Genomic DNA, 24167 nt, shown 5'->3' on the forward strand with positions numbered 1-24167 from the left:
GAAAACAACTCAAATGTTGATCAACTGATAAATGGATTAACAAAATGTGGTATCTCCATACATACTGATAGATACTACAACATGTATAAACCTTGAAAGTATTATGCTAAGTAAAAGAATCCAGACACAAAATACTATATATTATATGGTTTCACTTACATAATACACAGTATCTATACAAGGCCCATGTATTATTAGTGGTTACTTGGGGTTTGAGGTAGAAACAGGCATAACTGCAAATGGACACAAGGGATCCTGTGGACTGATGGAAACATTCTAAAATTGGATTGTGGAGATGTTTGCACAACTTTGTAAATTTACTATAAATCACTGAATTATACACTTAAAATGACTGAATTTTATGCTATGTAAATTAAACCTCAAGTTGCTTAAAAATATAATGCTGACTGAAAAAAGCAAGTTGCTTCATCTACGCCAAGTAGAACATCATTTATGTAAAATTAAAAACTTAATGGTATATATGGTGGGCAAACATTATAAGAAAATATAAAAATTATATATGGTAACAGTTTGCACTAACTTCAGGATACTCCTTACCTTTAGAGATGCAGAAAGGGTGACAGAATGGGAGACATTTTTGCTATATTCACAATATTTATTTCGTAGGGAAAAAAATTCCTAGCAAACTCAATCAAATATTAACATCTCAGTGCTAGATATATGTTCTAGTAGCTTCTTTATACATGAAAAGCAAATCTTACCTTTGCTTGATTCTTTGTCTTTGTGAACCTCTACCATATTGGCTGGTGTACACTGAAGCATTTCAGGAGACAGAACCTCAGAGTGCAATGTTAACTCAGCAGAGAACTCCTGGGATCCATCACTGTAGTCCACAGATCCTGATAATGTTCTGCTTAATTAAAACATATCCTTTATAACAGACTAGATAACAAAGGAATAAAATTAGTTCTGAGATCTATAATAAATAACCACTTACACAGAGAAATCATTCTGTTTGAGAATTTCCTGAAGTCTCTTCTGAAATTTTTTTTCACTTTCTGTTGCTGGCACAAACCTGTGATCTTTGAATTTTAAAAGTGCATTAAAAAATGTAGATAGCAAATGAATGAAATATTTTCCTTTCTCCTAAAGTAGCTTTAAAAATGGTAGCAATTTCTTATCTTTCTCTAAATATATATAATACAACCTAACTGTAGTCTTACTATAGAATCACACAAAAGAGAAATGGTTGTTACTAAAGTTACAAAATTAGGCATTTAAACTCAGTTCAAGATTAAGTTCTATAATTATAATCTAAATCTGAAACAGAAAAACTGTTCTCTACCTATAAATACATTGTATCCTAAAACTAAAAATAATCCCCTTATAAAATATATTTCTATTTTTAAAATAAAAGGCACTCAAAGTTTATCAAAACATTTTAGTGCGTAAGATGTAACAATTTTAGTAACAATTTTAATTGAACTTCGCTATAGGCTTACTGCTGTGTTTTGAAATAATGTATCTGTTTTTGAATGATGTCTTTCATTCTTTTATCTTTATTTTTAAAATTCTGTTGTATCCATGGTATTATCTGAACCCCCTCAAATTCTTTTTGAATGTGGCACCATTTAGTAATGAGTATTTCTTTAGAGCTGTACATAATGAACGAAGTGAGAGCTTATATGACATACTCAGAAAATAAACTGTGGGCAGCATTTCAATGGCTACATTTTCAAAGCTTAATGTATTAAACAGTGTTCCTAAGTTGAAATTCATGATCTTCTGTGAGTTTTCTATAGTTCATTTGGAAAAACAGAGGGCTAGAACACACTAGAGAATGAAAACAAAAAAGTGAGGCAAGAGGACAAGGTACACTAAAAACAAAGAATAGTAAAAATGTCAACTTCTTACAGAGAGAGAGAGATAATAAGTGACAATTTGGAGATAGTTATAAAGATAAATACTGGCTGTACAGCAATGACAACAAGAAAAATACAAAACAAAAGGTCATTTGAAAAGTAAAATCTAATGTCAAAGGAACAACTCAATGACAAACTTTCCCATTAAAATACTTGGTTTAAAAGAATAATCAAAGCACTATTAGGTTTATACCTTGTGACTCAGGTTGGCTAATTTGAGAAGTTTCATTTCTGTTTCTTCGCCGTTGCTTTTCATCTTCCCATATAGCCTGTAGACCAGGGTTTCCACCAATTTGAGCTGTAATCACAATAATATTTCAATATTACAGGGTCAAAGTAAAAAAACGCCTAAAAAAATCTAAACTTTTCTTTAATAAATACTGCCTTTAAAAAAATCTATCATATATTTTGTGTAATAAAGTGGACAAATTATCCCAACCTACACTTATTATGTTACTCCTTTTTAAGCTTTCTTCCTAGTGGTTCCCCAAAATCCAGCAAGTGAATACAGTTCAAACACCTGATGACAGTCAACAGACCTAAGAATACCCTTGCTGATATACAATATGAAAATTAAGAAATTAAAAGGCAGAGTACATTAAATTACTTTATATTAGCTAATTTTATTTAGTGTCACCCTTATTTTAGTGTATCTATTCAAATATAGTCATTTGGACAAAAATATAAACAAAAAATTAATTACTATCTCAGTAGAAGTATAGAAGCAATCTTCATAACATTTTGTATCCTCCTTCTATAATATCTTAGTTTCTTTGTAAAGTTTTCTTTCCTACTTTTTCTATTCTACTTTGGTCATTAATTTTTTTTTTTTTTTTTGAGACAGAGTCTTGCTCTGTCACCAGGCTGGAGTGCAGTGGTGCGATCTTGGCTCACTGCAACCTCCGCCGCCTGGGCTCAAGCAATTCCCCTGCCACAGTCTCAAGAGTAGCTGGGACTACAGGCGTCTGTCACCACGCTCAGTTAATTTATTCTGTATTTTAGTAGAGATGGGGTTTCACCATGTTGGCCAGGATGGTCTCGATCTGACCTCATGATCCACCCACCTTGGCCTCCCAAAGTGCTGGAATTACAGATGTGAGCCACCACACCTGGCCAGTCATTCATTTAAAAAAATAAAAACATGTATTAAGAACAATTGTGTATGAACCTTCAATGTCCAGACGATTTAAGATATCAGCAGCTACAGCATCCACTTCTAATTCACATGTACTCTGTGGTTCAACACCTTCCAATATTAAAGAGCTGCAATTAAAGGATATAAAAAACATAATAATTATGTGAGAGCAAATTTTCTAAGATTTTTCTTACTTATACAATTATCTTATGTTTAGCTGGTACCCAGAAAACCTGATTAATACACAATTATTCATGACAAAATTGATACTTTGTGTATATATAAAGAAAAATAGGATGAGAAAAATACAAAACATATACTGACAACCCTATTAAAATCCTATTGAAGTATATTCTATATATTTTGGTTCATTAGATTTTATATAAAAAGGAATATAAAACGTTTTAGCATACGGTCATACCCGGGGCAGAATGGGATAGGATAATATAAAAACCACAGAGGAATGCATAAAAAACCATGCACATATGAAATCAGTTGCCTAGAGACATCTTTTTCAGTATTCAAAAAACAAGGGAGAACGTGCAATAAGAGATAAGGGAAGGTGAGCACACTGAGAAATGGGCAAATGATAATTCACCATTCTTCCTGCCCTCACCTACTGCTGAGATGGGGAATACTTTAAAATTCTTCGTAACTACAGAATTGATAAAACTACATGAATGATCAACAGTGGGATCATAGCTAGGAAAAGTAATGATACCACAAGGTCATTAATTTTTATAAGAACTACAAAGGATTGTTTCCCATTCAGGATCTTTGACTCAAAAGCATTTGCTTTTCATCAGTGCCCCAAAAGAGAAGATAAGGAAGATACCACATAATTGATCCTACTTAACAGAATGAAGAGATAACATCTAGTGTGGCTCCTAGTTTACTTATTCCAAAATTTAGGACTTGTACAAAAACAGACACCAAGTGGAAAAGGGGAGATCCATAATTTTACTACAAAGTGGGTGATGACACATTTCATTAACTTTTTATTTCAAACACTTTGTTTTTGTTTTTTTTGAGATGGAGTCTCACTCCGTCGCCCAGGCTGGAGTGCAGTGGTGCGATCTCAGCTCACCTCAACCTCCACCTCCCGGGTCAAGTGATTCTCCTGCCTCAGCCTTCCAAGTAACTGAGATTACAAGCATGTGCCATCATGCACAGTTAAGTTTTGTATTTTTGGTAGAGAAGGGGTTTCATCATGTCGGCCAGGCTGTTCTTGAACTCCTGACCTCAAGTGATCTGCCCACCTCGGCCTCCCAAAGTGCTGGGATTACAGGTGTGAGCCATTGTGCCCTGGCCTTGAAACACTTTTTAACATTTTAAGAAAAACATGTTAGCAAAACCTCATTTTCCATCGTCTATTTTAAAGGAAATTTTGATGGAATATTTTATGTTAAGTTTGTTAAACCACAGAATTTTTACAACTTAAATAATATATGTATATATGTACTCACGGGTATATATTTAGATATTCATACACACATATCTTTTCACCATTGATAGAGAAGGAATATATTAGTCAACCTATCATAATATATCCCTTTCTCTTTCAAAAAAAATATTTCCCAATGTAGATTGTCAGCTGGGCTTGGTGGCTCATGAATGTGATCCCAACTTTGGCTTGGGAGGCCAGCCTGAGCAACACAGTGAGACCTCATCTCTACAAAAAAATTTTTTAAATTAGTCAGGCATGGTGTTGCACACCTGTAGACCCAGATACTTGGGAGGCTGAGCAATACAGTAAGACCTCATCTCTACAAAAAATCTGTAAACATTAGCCAGGCATGGCGTTGCACACCTATAGTCCTAGATACTTGGGAGGCTAAGGTGGGAGGATCACTTGAGACCAGAAGGCAGCGGTTGCAGTGAGCTGAGATTGTGCCACTGAACTCTGGTCTGGGCAACAGAGCAAGACCTTGTCTTGACAACAACAAAATGTGAATTGTCCTCTTCATTCATACAACTTAACAGAAATTGAACAGATTTAAAAATGTTTATGATCAACAGTTTTCTTATATAAAAAAGTTTCATAATTTGAAATAACTATGTCGTAAATGTCAAGGATGAATATTGCAGAAGTAGCACATTTGAGAGAAAGGAGGGAAACAATAACATCAAAAAATATAATCTCACAGTAGAAATTTACAACTTGCCCTTATTTCAAAACTGCTTCAGACATTCAGAACAGGAGCTAATTAAAAATTAGCATCAGTAGATAGAAAATGTAGTAAAAAATTTGCATAAGCAAATACACAGCTGCTTTGAAACAGAAAAATCCAAGCATTTGGAATATACTGTCTCCAAAAAAAGTCTAATCAATAATGAAACAAATAAATTACAAATTATTCAAAAATAGCATGTCAAAATAATTTATTACATATTTAATATTTATAAATTTTAGGGGTTTTTATTAAAAATATTTAGATTTTTGTTTTAAATTACTATTTTATCATAAATGTAAATTTTTTTTTACAAGTTATAGGATATCAAATTAGAATGGACAATGAAGATGAATGCTGCAGAAAAGTATAACAATATCTACCTCGTATTCCTTTTGTTAAGTAGGTAATAACTAGGTACATTTTCATGGTCTGTTTTTTAAATCGTTTATTCCTTGTAATACACTAATGTCAAGGTTTGCTTTTTTAAATAAGTGTATAGATTAAAAAGATCCAACACAATAAAAGGTTAAAATTTAATCATGGTAACCACTGATTTCTGATCACAACTAGGATACATGTAAAATTTTCATTTCCTTTACAACATTAACTAACCTTGGTATTTCATCTTGTTCCCACCGAAATAAAGTACCAGCAAGAGAATTTCTTGATAAATGATTCTTGCAGGATCCAGTTGCATACAGTGTATTACCTAGGAATAGAAAAGTAAAAGGAATAAATTCTACTTTTAATTTTTATATAATTACTTTTTAGAAGATAAATGTCTTTTTTTTGAGACGGAGTCTTGCTCTGTCACCCAGGCTGGAGTGCAGTGGCACAATCTTGGCTCACTGTAAGCTCCACCTCCCAGGTTCACGCCATTCTCCTGCCTCAGCCTCCTGTGTAGCTGAGACTATAGGCACCCGCCACCACGCCTGGCTAATTTATTTTGTATTTTTAGTAGAGACAGGGTTTCACCATGTCAGACAGGATGGTCTCGATCTCCCGACCTCGTGATCCACCCGCCTCGGCCTCCCAAAGTGCTGGGATTACAGGCATGAGCCACAGCCCCTGGCCAGTAAATGATCTTTAAAAAATTTTATTACTCATAAATTACAGATCCCTTTTTATTGATACATAATATTTGTACATATTTATGGGGCACATGTAGTATTTTGATACATGCATACAACCTGTAATGACAAAATCAAGGTACTTAGGATGTCCATCAGCCCGAACGTTATTCATCGTTTGTGTCGAGAACATTTCAAATCTTCTAGTTATTTTGAAATATATATCGTTGTTAACTATAGTCACTCCTGTATGCTATCAAACACTAGAACTTATTTCGTCTAATTGTATTAACCAGTCTGTCTTCAAATCTTCCTGGAACCCTTCTCATACACCCTTCCCAGCCTCTAGTAACTACCATTCTACTTTTTATTTTTTTGAGATGGCATCTTGCTATGCTGCCCAGACTGGAATCAATCTCCTGGACTCAAACAATCCTCCTGCCTCAGCCTCCCATGTAGCTGGGACTACAGGGGTGCATCATGACTCCTGGCTAAAGGTGAACTTTTTTTTAGTTCCCACATCAGTAAGAACATGTGATATTTGTCTTTCTGGGCCTGGCTTATTTAACATAATGATCTCAATTCTATCCATGTGGCTGCAAATGACAGAATTTCATTTTCATAAAAAATAAGGCAGAACAGAATTCCATTGTGTATATATATCACATTTTCTTTATCCATTCATCCACTGATGTATACTTAAGTCATGATTCCATATCTTGGCTATTATAAATAGTGCTGCAATAAACATGGGGGTATAGGTATCTATGTTTGACATATTGATTTCCTTTCCTTTGGATAAATACCCAGCAGTGGGACTGCTATATCATATGGTAGTTCTGGTTTTAGGTTTTTGAGAAACCTCCGTACTGTTTTGCATAATGGCTGTACTTACATTCCCACCAACAGTGTATACAAGTTTCCTTTTCCTTGCATCCTCACCAGCATTTGTTACTGTCTTTTCCATAACAGCCATTCTAACTGGGGAAAGATCATTGCTTATTGTGGTTTTGATTTGCATCTCCCTGATGATTAGTGATGTTGAGCATTTAAAAAATATATCTGCTGGTCATTTGTATGTCTTCTTTTGAGAAATGTCTACTCAGATATGAAACTATTTTTTTTTCTTGCTGAGTTCCTTATATATTTTGGATATTAGTCTCATTTCATCAATAGTTTGCAAATACTTTCTCTCATTCTGTAGGCTGTCTCTTTACTCTGTTGTTTCCTTTGCTGTGCAGAAGCTTTTTAGTTTACACAGTCCCTTTTGTCTATTTGCTTTGGTTGCCTGTGCTTTTGAGGTCTTAGCCATAAAATTTTTTCCCAGACCAATGTCCCAGAGTATCTGTCCTACAATTTTTTTTTTTTTGAGACAGGGTCTCACTGTCATCCAGGCTGGAGTGCAGTGGTATGATTATGGCTCACTGCAGTCTTGAGCTTCCAGGCTCAAATGATCCTCCCATCTCAGCCTCCCAAGCTACTAGGACAACAGGCATGTGCCACCATGATTTGCTAATTTGTAGAGATGGGGTTTCACTATCTTGCCCAGGCTGGACTCAAATTTCTGGGCTCAAGTGATCCTCCTATCTCAGCCTCCCAAAATGTTGAGATTAGAAGAGCAAGCCATCATGCTCAGCCCGTGTGTCTGTTTTTATACCAATACCATGCTGATTTGGTTACTAAAGCTTTGTAGTATTATTTTGCTCAGCCTATGTGTCTGTTTTTATACCAACACCATGTTGATTTGGTTACTAAAGCTTTGTAGTATTGTTTTGCTCAGCCCGTGTGTGTGTCTGTTTTTATACCAACACCATACTGATTTGGTTACTAAAGTTTTCTAGTATTATTTTGACCTCAGGTAGTGTGATGTCTCCAGTTGTTCTTTTTGCTCAGGATTGCTTTGGTTATTTAGGCTCTTTTGTGGTTCCACATGAAGTTTACAATTTTTTTTCTATTTCCATGAAGAATGTCATAGGTATTTTGTTATGAATTGCTATGAATCTTTAGATTGTATTGGAAAATATGGCCATTTTAACAATATTAATTTTTCTGATCCATGAACATGGGATATCTCCATTTGTCTATTTCCACTGTTTACTTCCATTAATTTTATCAGTAATTTCTAGTTTTCCTCCTATAGAACCTTTACTTCTTTGGTTAAATTTATTAGTATTCTTTTTGGTAGCCATAATAAATGGGACTGTGTTCTTGTTTTCTTTTTCAGCTAGTTGTTATTGGTGCACAGAAATGCTATTGATTTTTTGTGTGTTTTTAAAAAAAATCTGCAACTTTACTAAATTTGTTTATCAGTTCTAACAGTTTTTTTGCTGGAGTCTTCAGGTTTTTCCATATATATATCATGTCATCTGCGAAAAAGGGATAAATTGACCTTTTTTTTCCCAATTTGGTGCCTTTTATTTCTTTACCTTGCCTGATTGTTATGGCTAGAACTTTCTGTACTATGTTGAGCAGGAGTGGTAAAAATGGGCATCCTTGTCTTTTGAGGTATGGTCCTTCTGTGATTAATTTGTCAGGAGTTTTTATCATGAAGGGACATTGAATTTTATCAAATAACTTTTCTGTGTTAGCTGAGATGATCATATGGTTTTTGTCTTTCATTCTGTTGATGTGATATATCACATTTATTGATTTGCATATAATGAACAATCCTTGTACCCCTGAAATAAGTTTTTTTTGAGACAGGGTCTCACTCTGCCACCCAGGCTCGAGTACAGTGGCATGATCTCGGCTTACTGTAACCTCCACCTCCCGGGCTCAAGCCATCCTCCTACCTAAGCCTCCCAAGCAGGTGGGACTACAGGTGCATGCCACCACACCCAGGTGATTTATTTTTTTGTAGAGACAGGGTTTCACCATGTTGCCCAGGATAGTCTCAAACTCCCGGGCTCAAGCGATCTACCCACCTCAGCCTTCCAAAGTGCTGCTGGTATTATAGGTGTGAGCCACTGTGCCTGGCCCTAGGATAAATTTCACTTGATCGTGGTGTATTTTTTTTTTTTTTCATGTTTTGTTGGTTTCTATCTGTTATTATTTTGTTGTGGATTTTTGTGTCTATGTTCATCAGTGATGCTGACCTGTAGTTTTTTTTGTTGTGTCCTGTCTGATTTTGGTATCAGGATAAAGCTGACATCATAGAATGAGTGAGGAAGAATTTCCCCTTCTTCAAATTTTTGAACTAGTTTGAGAAGAATTGGTGTTAGTATTTCTTTCTACGTATGGCAGGATTCAGCAGTAAAGCCATCCAGACCTGGGCTTTTCTTTATTGGCAGACCTTTAAATTACAGATTCAATCTTGTTACTTGTGATTGGTCTGCTCAGGTTTCCTTTTTTAAAAATTTAAAATAGAGACAAAGTCTCACTGTTGCCCAGGCTGGCTGGTCTTGACCTCCTAAGCTCAAGCCTTCCTCCCACCTTGACCTTCCAAAATGCTAGGATTTCAGGTGTGAGCCACTGTGCCTGGCCAGGTTTCCTATTTCTTCCTGGTTCACTCTTGGTATGCTGTAATGTGTCCAAAAATGTATCCATTCCCTCAAGGTTTCCCAACTTGTTCACATATAGTTGTTCATGACAGTCTCTGATGATCTTCTGTATTTCTGTTTCATAAATTGTAATGTCTCCTCTTTCATGTCTGATTTTATGTGGGTCTTGTTTTTTCTTGGTTAGTCTAGCTAGCGATTTATTGATTTATCTTTTCAAAGCACCAGTTTTTTCATTTCTCTGATACTCTGTATTTTTTTTTTTTTAGTCTCTATTTTGTTTAGTTCTACTCGGATCTTTATTATTTTTTTATTCTTCTAATTTTGGCTTTGTTCTTGCTTTTCTAGTTTCTTAAAATACATCATTACAGTGTTTATTTGAAATCTGTTTTTTTAATACAGGCACCTATTGCTATAAACTTACCTCTTAGTACTGTTTTTGCTGTATCTCATAGGTTTTGGTATGCTGTTTCCATTTTCATTGGTTTCAAGAAATTTTTAAATTTCCTTCTTAATTTCTTCATTGATCCAATAAAGGTTCAGGAGCACTTTGTTTAATTTCCATGTATTTGTACAGTTTCCAAAGTTTCTCTTTTTATTGATTTCTAGTTTTATTCCATAGTGGTCAGAAGACAATAAATATGATTTCAATTTTCTAAAATTTGTTGAGGCTTGTTTTGTGGCCTAACTTATGATTTTTTCCTGGACAATGTTCCACATGCTGATGAGAAGAATGTGTATTCTGCAACTGCTGGATAAAATGTTCTGTAAATGTCTGTTAGGTCCATTTGGTCTAAAGTACAGTTTATTTATTTATTGAGACAGTGTCTTGTTCTGTCACCAGGCTGCAGTGCAGTGGTGTGACCATAGTTCACTGCAGCCTCAACTTCCCAGGCATAAGCAATCCTCCTACCTCAGCCTCCTGAGTAGCTGAGGCCACAGGTGTATGCCACCTCACCTGGCTAATTTTTAAATTTTTTGTAAAGATGAGGTCTCACTATGTTACCTGAGCTAGTCTCTAACTCCTGGGCTCAAGCAATTCTCCTGCCTCAGCTTCTCGAAGTGTCAGGATTATGATGCCTGGCTCTAAAGTGAAGTTTAAATCCAAAATTAATTTTTGATTTTCTATCTAGATTATCTGCCTAATGCTGACAGTGGGGTGTTGAAGTCCCTAACTATCAGTGTATTGTATTGGCTAGTTGGGGACTTCAACACCCCACTCTCAGCATTGGACAGATGCTAATAATCAAACCTAGTAATATTTGCTTTGGATCTAATATTTGCTTTATATATTGGGTACCGTGGTGTTAGGTGTATACATATTGAGAACTGTTACATCTTTTCAGCACTCTACATGTTCAGAGAAACTTCTCTAGTAGCAAACTATAGGAATGATCCCTTTAAGTAAAATAATATATAAATTATGTGACTAGTTACTAAAATTGTGTCCTAAAAACTCATACACAGGAAGAAATACACACCCAGGAAGAAACCATTGAGACTAATGGTTCAAAACTAAGAGGAGAAAAAAAACTGCGATGTATAAATCCAAGGAAAAAATGGCCACAATACTTTCATAGTAGAATAAAAGTATGATACATAAAATGCTATTGTGGTAGATATACTTAATATCTTATTTGCAAAATAAAGAAGAATCACAAATTCTTAAATATTTTAATCTATACTCCTAGGGTAATCTACATGAGCCTCAACTAAAATTCAAATGGAAATTCCACATAAAATTCAAAAGATACTTTTAATACTAATCCCCGAACAAAAAGAAAATACACAATGCATTCCAGAAGTAATGGCAGTAACAATGATTGGAAACCTGGGTCAAATGCAAATAGAATTTGAGCTGCAACTGAAGAGACTACACATTTCTGCTTAGATGTCCCAGTTTCAGAAACTGTCCTGAGGTCATTCTTTGGAAGTAGTTTCTAAATTTTAGTATCTTTGTTGTGATTTCTTATGGGAATTTAAGTTTTTGGAGAGAAAGCTGACTGGGCACAGTGGCCCACGCCTATAATCCCAGCACTCTGGGAGGCCAAGGTGGGCAGATTACCTGAGGTAAGCAGTTTGAGACCAGCCTGGCCAACACAGTGAAACCCTGTCTCTACTATAAAATACAAAAATTAGCTGGGCATGGTGGTACATGCCTATAATCCCAGCTACTCGGGAGGCTGAGGCAAGAGAACTGCTTGAGCCCAGGAGGCGGAGGTTGCAGTGAGGCGACATTGTGCCACTGCACTCCAGCCTGGCTGACAGAGTGAGAAAACAAAAAGAAAAAGAAAAAGAAAAAGAGAAAGAGAAAAAGAAAAAGACAAGAGAGAAAGACAGAAAGATGGAAAGAAGGAAAGAAAGAAAAGAGAGAGAGAAAGAAAGAAAAAGAAAGAAAGAAAGAGAAAGAAAGAGAGAGAAAGAAAGAAAGAAGAAAGAAGAAAGAAAAGAAAAAAGAAAAGGAAGGAAGGAAGGAAGGAAGGGAGGGAGGGAGGGAGGGAGGGAGGGAGGGAGGGAGGGAAAGAAAATTGAATGAGTGGCATCAAAAAGAATCCCAACATTAAGATACTAAATTTACAATCCTCTCTAGCTAAATTTAGTACTTTGATTTTCTTATTTGGCTAGGTGCATCACAAGATAGTATAGTTAGAATGATACAAGGCATTAACATCTTTGCTATTTTGACAAAACGTATGCCAAAACACGCAACTGGTCTTATACACATTCAGAAATTTCAAAAGGCTTTGCTGCAGTATGGATAGGGCATTTATAATAAATTACTTTGCAAGTTGTAAATTACAACAAATATTATTTTCTAATAAATTGACACAAATAAATAATCTACACAAGTTTACTGATTCAGTTACTACACCGTACTGTTTTAGCATATTTCCCTAAAGAACATGGAAACTCCCAAATTTAAATATATGTAATTCTATATTACATATACATATGTTTTTCAACTGTGGATGTTAAAAAAATATAAAATGCCTCTGTGGTGCTCAAAACATTTGCTCCATTTATTCCTCTTTTACCCATGTTGGGCAAAAAAAGAAAAAAGAAAAAAAATTTGTTCCATTTACATACTTTATACACTTCACTTTAACAACTACAGTAATTAGCATCATTTCCATTTCATTTGACCACTGATTACACAACTGAGTGCTCAGGCAAAATTGTATATGTACATATAATATACAAATTTCTAAATCATTTTCGCTTTTGAATATATTTTACTTTCAAAAGTAAAACTCCATTAACATGTATTACATTTATCAGGTAAAATGAAATTCTGCATATATGTAACACATGTATTTACTTACAAGAAGTTTACTGTCAAGTTAAACTGTAATATGCCTGAGAAAACATGACAAAATAAAACAAATTATTCATTGATTTTGTCCATGATTTCAGCATAATCTTTTATCTTACACTAAACAAAAGCAAAAACCTGAGGGCTAACTATATGATGAAAGAAGACGTAAATCTTTTATCATACTGCAATTTCCCTGTTTTTAATTTCCCTTCTATTAGGATGGTACACAAGTAATTGTGATTTTTGCCATTGAAAGTAATAGCAAAAGCTGCAATTACCTTTGCACCAACCTAATAAATTTCACATAATGATGCCTTCAAATCTGTAAACACTTCCTGTATTCTGAAAAAAAACCCTTCTGAGTACCATTCCAATAATTTAACTTTTATAAATAAAATAAATGGTTTCTGTATATTTGCTAATTCAAACTATTCTTGTGCTTTTTCACCTACTGGAAAAAACTAATTATGAAAATTATCTCCTCTTTCTCTAATACCTAATTATATACTCTAGAAACTCTTCCATTCCTCAATCTGCCTTAGATTCTCAGTTATACTTGACAATGATAACTAACTTATTCGTTTCCCCAGTAACCTTTTTATTTTTGAATAATTTTAGATTTACAGAAAAGTTCCAAGGGTACTACAGACAGTTTCCATATACTGGACACCTGGTTTACCTCATTGTTAACGTATTATCATGGTATATTTGTCAAAACAAAGAAACTGACACTTGAAGACTACTATTAACTAAACAAAACATTTTATTTGAATTTCACCAATTTTTCCACTAATGTCCTCTTTCTGTTCCAGGATCCAATCTAGGACACCACACTGCATTCAGTTGCCATGTCTTCCCAGGCTCCTCTGGTCTATTTATCTGTCTTTCCTTGCTTTTCATGACCTTCGCAGTCATGAGTACTGATGAGATAACCTGTAGGACAACTCCCAATTTGGGTATGTCTGATGTTTTTCTCATGAGTAGACCGGGGTTATGAGTTTTTGGCAAGAATATCACAGAGGTGAAGTACTTTTGTTACCACATCAAATGAGGGGGCACATGACACCCACATGACATAATAACTGGTGACATTAAACTTCATCACTTGGTTAAGGTATATCACTTGGTTATAGAGTTTGAAGAATGAATAGTCATGTATCCACCAACCCAGAACTGTACAGAGTAATTCCTTCACTCTTAAAAAGTTCCCCTGTACATCCCTTTGCAGTCAATACTTCCCTCTCTCCTAAACCCTAACAACCAACAGTCCATTTTCTACTTCTATAGTTTTGTCTTTTCCAGAATGTCATGTGAATGAAGTCACACAGTTTGGATCCTTTTTGGTCTGGCTTCTTTCACTTAGTAAAATGCTTTAAAGATTCATCCATGTTATGTGAATCAATTGTTTGTTCCTTTTTATCACTAAATGTTATCAAAGTTTATCCATTTCCCTGTTGAGTGGACATCTCAGTTGCTTTATATTTTTGGCAATTATGAATAAAGTTGCTATAAACATTTGTATACAGGTTTGGGTGGACCTAAATCACTTAGGTAAACATACCTAGGAGTGCCATCACTGGGTCGTACTCTAAGTCTATGTTTAGTGTTCTGAGAAACTGTCTTCCAAAGCGACTGTACTATTTTGCATTCCCACCAGCAAAGAATGTCAGTGCTGCTGTTTCACCTCTTGGTCAACATTTGTTATTGTTAGTCTTGTGAATTGTAGTCATTCTAATAGGTATATAGTGGTAGTTCTTTGTAGTTTTAATCTCCGTTTCCCTAACGACATATAATGGTGAATATCATCTTTTCACGTGTTTGCCATCCTTGTATCTTCTTTGGTGAAGTGTCTGTTTAGGTCTTTTCACCATTTTTAATTGGACTGTTTGCTTTCTTATTGTTGATTTTTAATAATTCTTATATATTTTATACACAAGTCCTCTATCAGATATGTAATTTGCAAACATTTTCTCCCAGTCCATGACTTGTCTTTTCATTTTTTTAACACTGTTTTTCACAAAGTAAAAGTTTTTAATTTTGATGAAATCTAACAGTAATTTATCTTTTCATGGATCATGCTTTTGGTGTTATATCTGAAACTTCATGGCCAAACTCAAGACTGGACACATTTTCCCTTTATTTTCTGCTAGAACTCTGATAGGTTCATAATTTACATTTAAGTTTCTGAAGCATTTTAATTATTATTTAAGGTGTGAAGTATATGTGATGTATAAGGTGTGAAAACCATATAAAAATATGTTTTTATTTTTATTTTCTGGCATATGGACATCCAAATTATACCAGCACTATTTGTTGAAAAGGCTATGTTTTCTCCATTGAATTACCATTATGTCTTTGTCAAAGTTAAGACGACTATATGGGTCAATTATGGATTTCAAATATAAAATTAGTAACCAATTAGTAACCCTACGATGGCCTCTAAATGTTCAAATGAAAGGAAGAGTCACATGTCTCTCACTTTAAATAAAAAACTAGATATGATTAAGCTTACCAAGGAAGGCATGTCAGAAGCCAAAATAAGCCAAAAGCTAGGTCTCTTGTGCCAGTTAGCCAAGTAGTGAATGCAAAGGAAAAGTTCTTAAAGGAAATGAATAGTGCTACTCCAATGGAACACACAAACGTATGAAACAGCCTTACTGTAGATAGGTGAAACAGCAAGGGCTGATGCAGAAGCTGCAGCAAGTTCTCCGGAATACCTAGCTAAGATAACTGATGAAGGTGGATACACTAAATAACAGATTTTCAATGTAGATGAAAACAACCTTATCTGTGAAGAAGATGCTGTTTAGAACTTTCATTGCTAGAGAGCTGTCAATGCCTGATTTCAAAGCTTCAAAGGACTCTCTTGGCAGGGTTAGTTAATGCTGCTGGTAACTTGAAGTTGAAGCCAATGCTCATTTGCCATTCTGAAAATCCTAGGGCCCTTAAAAATTATGCTAAATCTACTCTGCCTGTGTTCTGTAAGTGGATCAAAAAAGCATGGATGACAGTATACCAATTGTAGCATGGTTTACTGAATATTTTAAGCCCATTGTTGAGACCTACTGCTCAAAAAAAAAAAGATTCTTTTCGAACTATTTCTGCTCACTGACAATGCACCTGGTCACCCAATAGGTCTGATGGAGATGTACAAGAAGACTAATGTTGGTTCCCTGCCTGCTAACACAACATCCATTCTGCATCCCATGGGTCAAAGAGTAATTTTGACTTTCAAGTCTTATGATTTAAGAAGTGCATTTCATAAGGCTATAGCTGTCACTGAAAGTGATTCCACTGATGGATCTGGGCAAAATATATTGAAAACTTTCCAGAAAGGATTCACCATTCAAGATGCTCTAGCCTTCTCTCGTCTGTAACTTTTCATTCCCACAGTAAAAAATCTGGGAATCTCCTAATTTTCACCTCAGAAAGTTACAAATGCAAAAGGAGAAATAAATTTGTTTTGAGAGGAAATCAACTTATTTAAATAACCATGTTATTCTGTTTTGTTCATAATATCAAAGGCTCTATAAATAAACAACTTTAAAGCAGTACCAAATTCACCCAGAGAAAGCTCTGCTTGCAATATTTTTCAGGTCATGTCACACAAAGAAATACAATAACGCTTGCACGACCCACTGAGATAAAATGGACAAGGATGTTCATTGGTGGAGGTGATGGCTCAAGGGACTTAAGAATCCGTCTGGAATGCTGAGAGACCAACACCTCCACTAACTTACAGCTATTCACCTCATCAGGGAAGTGCTGGACTAAAGTAACAAGGCTCTAACAACTCCAGGGATTTCTAGAATTGTGTATCATACACTATTCCTAAAATATAAAAAGTAACATTAAGGTCTGAGGTTAAAAAAAAAAAAGAATCACAATACATATCAATTGCTAAGCAACGTAAAGGGTTCACTTTTGCAGTGGTCTGGAACTAAACCCACAATACCTTTTAGGTAGCCTGTATACTAAAAACCATCAAACTGTCCTCTTTAAATGGATATAAATTATAACTCAATAAAGCTGTTACTAAAAAAATGTTTTTCTGAGATGCTTTTTCTGACAATCTAATTCCACTGTGCAAATATTTCTTTTCATTCTTTAGTCACTCAACATTTATTTTCTAAATATGTATTTTATAAATCACTGACTATACAACACTTGTTTCAAACTTTGATTGAAAATTAACCTTACTTTTCCTTCTTGCTTTTCGGAACTTGACAGCAGCCAGATTTATTAAATTCATGCCATAAAGATTGTAGTCAATGAAGAGCTGTAGGAGGTAGGGAATATGCGCTTCATGAGGCTGGTAAAATTTATTCATTATGGCTCCACTTTGCAAAAGTTCACATATCCTAAATTAGAAAAAAAAAGTTTCATCATAAAATTATGTTCCCTAAAATGTTAAATATAGAAATATAGAGAACAAAGTACTTATTAGCACACAAAATTTTCTTTTCAGTTTTACTGGAAATTTGTATTTTGTCAGAAATTAAAAGTTTCAATCAAGTTTTAAAGTAAGCAACATGTTCTGAATAACAAAAAACTGCATGGATGAAGAATATTTTGTCTTAAGCCAATTTGATATTATGTTTAAAAATTAAAATACCAAAAGGTTTTTAAAATAAAATTTTTCTTTTAAAAATAACAAATAATTTTGAAAAGATTAAATATTCAAAAAAGGGAAAGAAATCATTACTTATAATCCCACCACTCAGAGGTATTGCCATTTTGATATTTTTCTTTCCTGAGTTTTTTTTTCCTTCACAATGATGAATACAAACAACAGACAATTATACAAAGCATAGTTAAGTACTACGTGGGGAAATATATTAAACATCTAGAAAAGATACTAATCAGATAGAGGTGCAGAGGATGTTTCTGCAAAACCTTAGAGAAAGTCTCTAAGCAAGAAACTAAAAAAGAGGCATTTTTTTCTCTGAAGAGAGGGAAGAGTATTCATGTAAATAAAACTGCACATGTAAAGGGTCACGAGAAAACATGGCTTATTTAGGAACTGAAACCACTGAGTAAGACTGTGACCTAGTGTCAGAGGCAGCGATAGAGAAGTAATGAGAAGAGTGAGCATGCAGAGCCTGTTAAGACATTTGAAGAGGCAGTGAAATTTGTCTGAGAGGTGAATAGCAGAAAAGTGACATCACCAGACGAGCTATAGAACACAGAAGACTACAGGTAAGGAGTAAATAGGCTGTTGTGGAAAAACTAAGGATGGTGGCTATAACAAGGATCATAGAAATGTATTGATTCAGGAAACACATAAGAGGTGAAATGATCAGGCCTTGATGACTAACTAGATGTGAAGGGTGAGACAGAAAAGGGGCTGAAGGTGATGCCTAGATTTCCTGCTTAAGCAGCTGGTTAGTGGTGTTGCAATTACTTGAAAGGGGAAGAACTGTAAGAAAAATTGGTTTGTTTGGGATTTTTTGGAAGGGGAATAAGGAGAAACTCAAGTTAGACACAAGGGCATTTAGGTATAGTGGGGATCCAACAATAATATTGGAAAAGAATCACAAAGAAAATAATAATCATTTTATCAACATAGCAAAGGTAACTAACATATTTGTGATCACTATATATTGGATACTGTGCTAAAGTACTTTATTACAAGTAACGTTTATTACAAGTCTGTGGTACAATCACCTCCATTTTACAAATAAAGAAATTATCTCAGATTTAAAAATCAGACAAATAAAAGGCAGAAGAGCTCTGAGGTGGGAGGACCTCCCTTGAGCCTAGGAGTTCCAGGTTACAGTGAGGTATGATGGCGCCACTACACTCCATCCTGGGCAACACAGCAAGATCCTGTCTCTTAAAAAAACAAAGGGGCTAAAATTCAAATCAAATTTTCTCTGCCTTGTGAGCCCTCACTCATAACCACTGGGCTATTCCATCTACCCAGTAGGTGGTTTGATATATTGTTTAGAAGCTCTAGAGAGAAATTAGGCTACTCATATTCATTTGGAAGTCAAAAGCATAAAGATAAACAAAAACCAAAACCAAACAAACCCATGGGAGTAGATAAATCTGTAGAGGGAAGAGAAAATATGCAGAGAAAAGATGAAAGTCTAAGGCAGAATTCTAAGAAACAACCATAGATGTTAAAAGGGAAACCAACAAAATGGCAGAAATACGAATGATCAGACTGGTATGAGAAAAACTAGAGGTGGTATATATCACAGAAGCTGACATTTAGGATTGTTTTAAGGCATCATAAGCATCACCATGAGGTCAAAAAGTAAGGACCTAAAATTGGATTTAGCAACACAGAGGTCATTAGTGAAAGCAATTTTCAGTAAATGGTTGGGGTAGAAGCCATATTGGAATAAATTAAAGAGTGAATGGGAAAACTGAGAACAGTGGCTCGTTCCTGTAATCCCAGCACTTTGGGAGGCTGAGGCAGGCGGATCACTTGAGGTCAGGAGTTCTAGACCAGCCTGGCCAACATGGAGAAACCCTGTCATTACTAAAAATACAAAAAAATTAGTTGGACGTGGTGGTGGTGCCTGTAATCCTGACTACTCAGGAGGCTGAGGCAGGAGAATTGCACGAACCCGGGAGGCTGAGATTACAGTGAGCTGAGATTGTGCCATTGCCCTCCAGCCTGAGCAACAGGGCAAGATTCTGTTTCAAACAAACAAACAACCAATGAATGAGAGGTAAGAAGTTGGATAAATCTTTCAAGGAGAATGGCTATAAGAGAAAGGTGTTTCTATGAGTATGAACGTGTGCGTATAATTAGCAAAGTTTTATTAACATTAAAATAGAATTGGAAAGAAAGATGGGAATAGCCGATAGATGGAAGAGATTCTTGAAAACATCAAAGACCTCCTGAAAAAACAGTACTTAGTACACCTCCAAGGCCACTTTTACCCTAGCTTGCTACTATACATAGTGAAAATCCTTGTTTTGAATCTGAAAGGATGATTAAAATCTTCCATATATGTGCCCTTCCCTGCCCTCAATAACCTGGGCTCCAAGATGATTGAGAGGATAAACTAGAGGCAGGGAGACTAACTGAGAGAAGAAAAAACAACCAAAACCAAAACTAACAAAAAACCTGGAATATAAAATTTCACCAACATCTAGTAAAAAGAGTCAATAGGTTTCTGAGATCTCAGAAGCCCTCTCGCTCTGGACTCATTCCTACACATTTCTCCTTGCTTTGATGCTAAAGAGCAACTTTCTCTTAATGCTGAACTAAGGTCTGGCCAGAAGAGGGCTAACATCATACATGGCAGCATAATCTCTCCTTACTTACTTCTATGAACTCTCTAATCTGTAACAGGAAAGAAGCAGTTGGGAGCCTCCACCTCTAAAACATCCTTCATAGAGTTCAAGCCACTGGCCTCTCCCTATACACATACATGTGTATTTTACGGTCTCTGTCTTTAATAAGACTACAAACTATAGAGGCCTTCTTTCTAGATTTTTTTTATTATTAAAATACTTAAATGATAGTTATTCATGTTTTGGTTTCATTTATTTTTGTACCTTTTCACCACTGCAGGATTGTAAAGATAGATCTTCATAAAGTGTCTTTCCTTCTCATGATAACCATAAAAAGGCCTGAAATATAAGAAAAAGATATTACAAATGATTTTCATAATTCAGAGATGAAATAATGCAACTTACTGCCCTAATTAGATTCAGCTGGCCAAATTCAGTCTTACATTTAATATTATCCACCCCCACAAAAAACAATTATAAAAAACCCAAACCTTTCAGTTAAACCTAGCACAGGTTAACATATGAAATACTAAAGCTTTTTTAAAAAGTGTAAAAAATATCACTTTCTTTGCATTACTGATGATGGGAATTAAAAATTATCACTCTGAACAAACTATGGACAAAAAGGAAGAGCAAACCATCCAACCCTTAATCTCAAACATTAAGACTTTAAGTGGTTTTTTGTTTTCTTTACTCCACATATAAGAAAACATATTTTTGTTTGCTTTACTCTACATATGAGAGAAACAGACCTTTCAGTCACCTTCTTCTGGCTCTCATTTTTTTGTTAAAAACTGAAGTTCGGGCCGGGCGCAGAGGCTCACGCCTGTAATCCCAGCACTTTGGGAGGCCGAGGCAGGCGGATCACAAGGTCAGGAGATCGAGACCATCATGGCTAACACGGTGAAACCCCGTCTCTCCTAAAAATATAAAAAATTAGCCGGGCGTGGTGGTGGGCGCCTGTAGTACCAGCTACTCGGGAGGCTGAGACAGGAGAATGGCGTGAACCCAGGAGGCAGAGCTTGCAGTGAGCTGAGATTGTGCCACTGCACTCCAGCCTGGGCAACAGAGCAAGACTCCATCTCAAAAACAAACAAACAAACAAAAAGAAAAACAAAAACTGAAGTTCTTCATCAACAAAGTCCTTTAACAACACTTACACTACTTTCCTTATTCAGCTGTTTATTATTAATTTTATAAGTTCAATAGGCAGAGACAATTTACCTATTATATGTACACACAGCATATATTTCAGTAGCTGACATGAGTAAAACTGCAACACACAACAATATCAAGAGAAGCCTCTGAAAAAACTGTGTAGACAGGAACGTAAGAGACTGAAAAAGACCATGAACTTACTTAAGCAACCTAATCATGTTATGGCTGAGTTTTTTCTCAGGGTATCAGCTGGAATGAGGAAAGGGGGAAACAAAAGACTACATAACAGGGAGAGAAATCCTTGGTGCAAGATGAAATAAGCTGAACTCTCACATCATTTCAGGAGGATCTGAAACTACACTACAACCTCTGATATACAGAAAACTATTTTCAAAGATGATTAATTAGAAACAATACATAAACAGGTATAAATTTGTGAATGAAATAAAAGGCTTTGTATTGGCTTAAAAGTGGTCTGTTAATACATGGTTAAATCTTTAGGTGGATAAACCCAATCACTCTTCATTTAAAAACATTGTTCCCTTATGACAGGCAGTAGATAATAGAATTTACTCTCATTAGGACACCACCTCTCTGTGATGTCTAATAGTGTAGTGGACATCAAATAAAGGACTAATTTGGTAGCAGAGTCATTATTTTGGGTATAAACAATTTTTTAAGTTGTTTTAAGCCACCTGTATTATTGCTATAAAGTAATTTCTGTTTAAAAAAAAATCCAACTATTTACCAAGGTCTAAAGGGTTCCTCATCTCATCCTTGCCTCTCACTCCAATCTCAAGTCATACCATTCTTCCTTCTCCTCCAGCCACTCTTAACATTTCAGGCCCTCTAACTCGATCCCTCAAGTGGAAAGCTCTGCTCTGGACTTCCGCATGGCTTGTTTAATCTTCATTCAGAACTCTGCTGAATTTACCTTCTCAGAAAAGTCTCACCTGACCATCCCTCCCTCTCACCCTTCACCCTTTTCTTAACTTTATATAATACCACTTCCGGTCTAGTTTGCTGCTGTTCACCCTATTTTGTTGCCATGAAGAATGGGTTAAAGAAAGACACATTACATAAATGATATCATTCTCTCTCACTAGCAAATTCAACCTTAATTACAGCCCTTTCCTGCTATGGTATGTTTCATACATACAAAGGTAGCTCTCTGGAAATATGGGCTATCTTCAGCCAGATGAATGGTTTTGCCAAAAGAATTCCTTATCAAGGAGATTCTTTGGGGGGAAAAAAAGTAGAATGGAAGAGTTTGAAAGTAGATGTTTTCATGTTTAAAAAAATTGTATCTCGTAATTAGAGTTAGTTTTTAAAGTATATCAACAGGAAGGAAAATGAGTGTGGACAGTGAAAAATCTCACCTAATTAATTTTGATGGATTGAGAATCTCTTTACAGAAGATTCTCTAAAATCATTGAGTAAGAAGAAATCCCAGAAATTTGCCCAAGGTCATGATCCTGTCTCTTAACTCAGCCTCAGGATAGTGATAGTCTAAAATGAATACAGTTAAACCTCATATAAATGTTAATTTGGTAGCTAGATGCAACTTTATGTAACTTAAAGAAGTAGGAAAAATTGAAGGAGTAAAGGAATTAGAGAAGGTAGAGTGAATGAGAAGGAAAAAGGGGATCTAGGGAAGAAAATGACCAAAAAATTAGAAGAAAAAAGAAAACTGCAATGAAAAATTAAGAGTGAGCAGCTCATCTTTTGCCCCATGTATCCAGATTTGTAACTCAACTTCTCTAAAAATGTGGCAATGTCTTTAACAAATACAAAAATACAGGAAGATTAGTGACTATGCATTTCACTGGGCTGTTTGGAGACTCAACTTTGAAATGAGGATATATATAGGAAAGTTATTAGAAACTATCAAGAATAAACAAAACTAAAAGATAAAGTAGATAATTATCCCTAACATAATTATTGCTTCTGTTATAGGATGAGTGTAAACTTTCACCTCATTCATTTATCCAACCAAATAGTTATTGAGCCATCTCATAACATGCTAGTGCACGAGCATGCAGTTTACATGCTAGTGGAAGAAACACATAAAAATTAAGTAAATAAATGAAAATTAAAATACCTGCAAACTGTATTAAGTGCTAAAGAAAACAAATAATGGGCTGAGATACAGAATAATAAAAACAACAATAATAATAATGCCCTACTTAAAATACCTTATTTTAAGTGGGATAGTCAAAGAAAACTTCTCTGAAGAGGTCAACGATCTGAATGCTTGGGGAAGGGTAGAATACTCAAGGAAAGAAACTTGTATATACAAAGAACTTAGGTGAGAAACAACTTGGATAGCAGAGTAACTGAGAGAAGATCACTGTTTCTGAATGGAATACAGAAAGCAAAGTTTCAGAGATAGACAGGGGTGAGGTCACATAGGTTATGGCTAGAAGTTTAAATTGTATTCTATTAACAATATGAAGCCACTCAAGAATTTTTAAATGATTTTAAATTTACAGTATAAGAAGAGTACTTCTGTTGCTCTGGAATGAGATAAAAATAGAACGAAATTCAATTAAAATGATACTATCATGGTCCAGAGGAAAGCCTAGATTAAGGTGGAAGAAAGCAGAGATTTAAGGTCTCCACTTGGATTTCATACAGAGATAAAACAACTCAAATGTTCCTGTATGAGCTCCAGAGCTTT

At 35.2% G+C, this 24167-nt stretch overlaps 1 protein-coding gene across 17 annotated transcripts in view; it reads right to left on the reverse strand.

The window, feature by feature from the left end:
• REV3L (REV3 like, DNA directed polymerase zeta catalytic subunit) overlaps positions 1-24167 on the reverse strand; it is a 189342-nt gene that overhangs the window by 90094 nt on the left and 75081 nt on the right. For 10 of the 17 annotated variants that reach the window (XR_012433354.1, XR_012433355.1, XR_012433357.1 and 7 more), the window contains 7 exons: positions 20594-20668; positions 17276-17436; positions 5805-5901; positions 3052-3146; positions 2077-2181; positions 959-1043; positions 723-874 (listed from right to left, as the gene is read on the reverse strand). Coding sequence is in view for 13 of the 17 variants with exons in the window: in XM_065542889.2 (XP_065398961.1) it covers positions 723-874; positions 959-1043; positions 2077-2181; positions 3052-3146; positions 5805-5901; positions 17276-17436; positions 20594-20668 (770 nt within the window). In the remaining 4 variants the exon portion in view is untranslated. Of the gene's footprint in view, positions 1-722; positions 875-958; positions 1044-2076; positions 2182-3051; positions 3147-5804; positions 5902-17275; positions 17437-20593; positions 20669-21081; positions 21250-24167 lie in introns of all 17 variants that reach the window. The other 7 variants (XM_005551601.5, XM_074036898.1, XM_074036899.1 and 4 more) reach the window with 3 other exon arrangements.

Source organism: Macaca fascicularis, chromosome 4 (genome assembly GCF_037993035.2).
Source record: "Macaca fascicularis isolate 582-1 chromosome 4, T2T-MFA8v1.1".
NCBI classification, from domain to species: domain Eukaryota; kingdom Metazoa; phylum Chordata; class Mammalia; order Primates; family Cercopithecidae; genus Macaca; species Macaca fascicularis.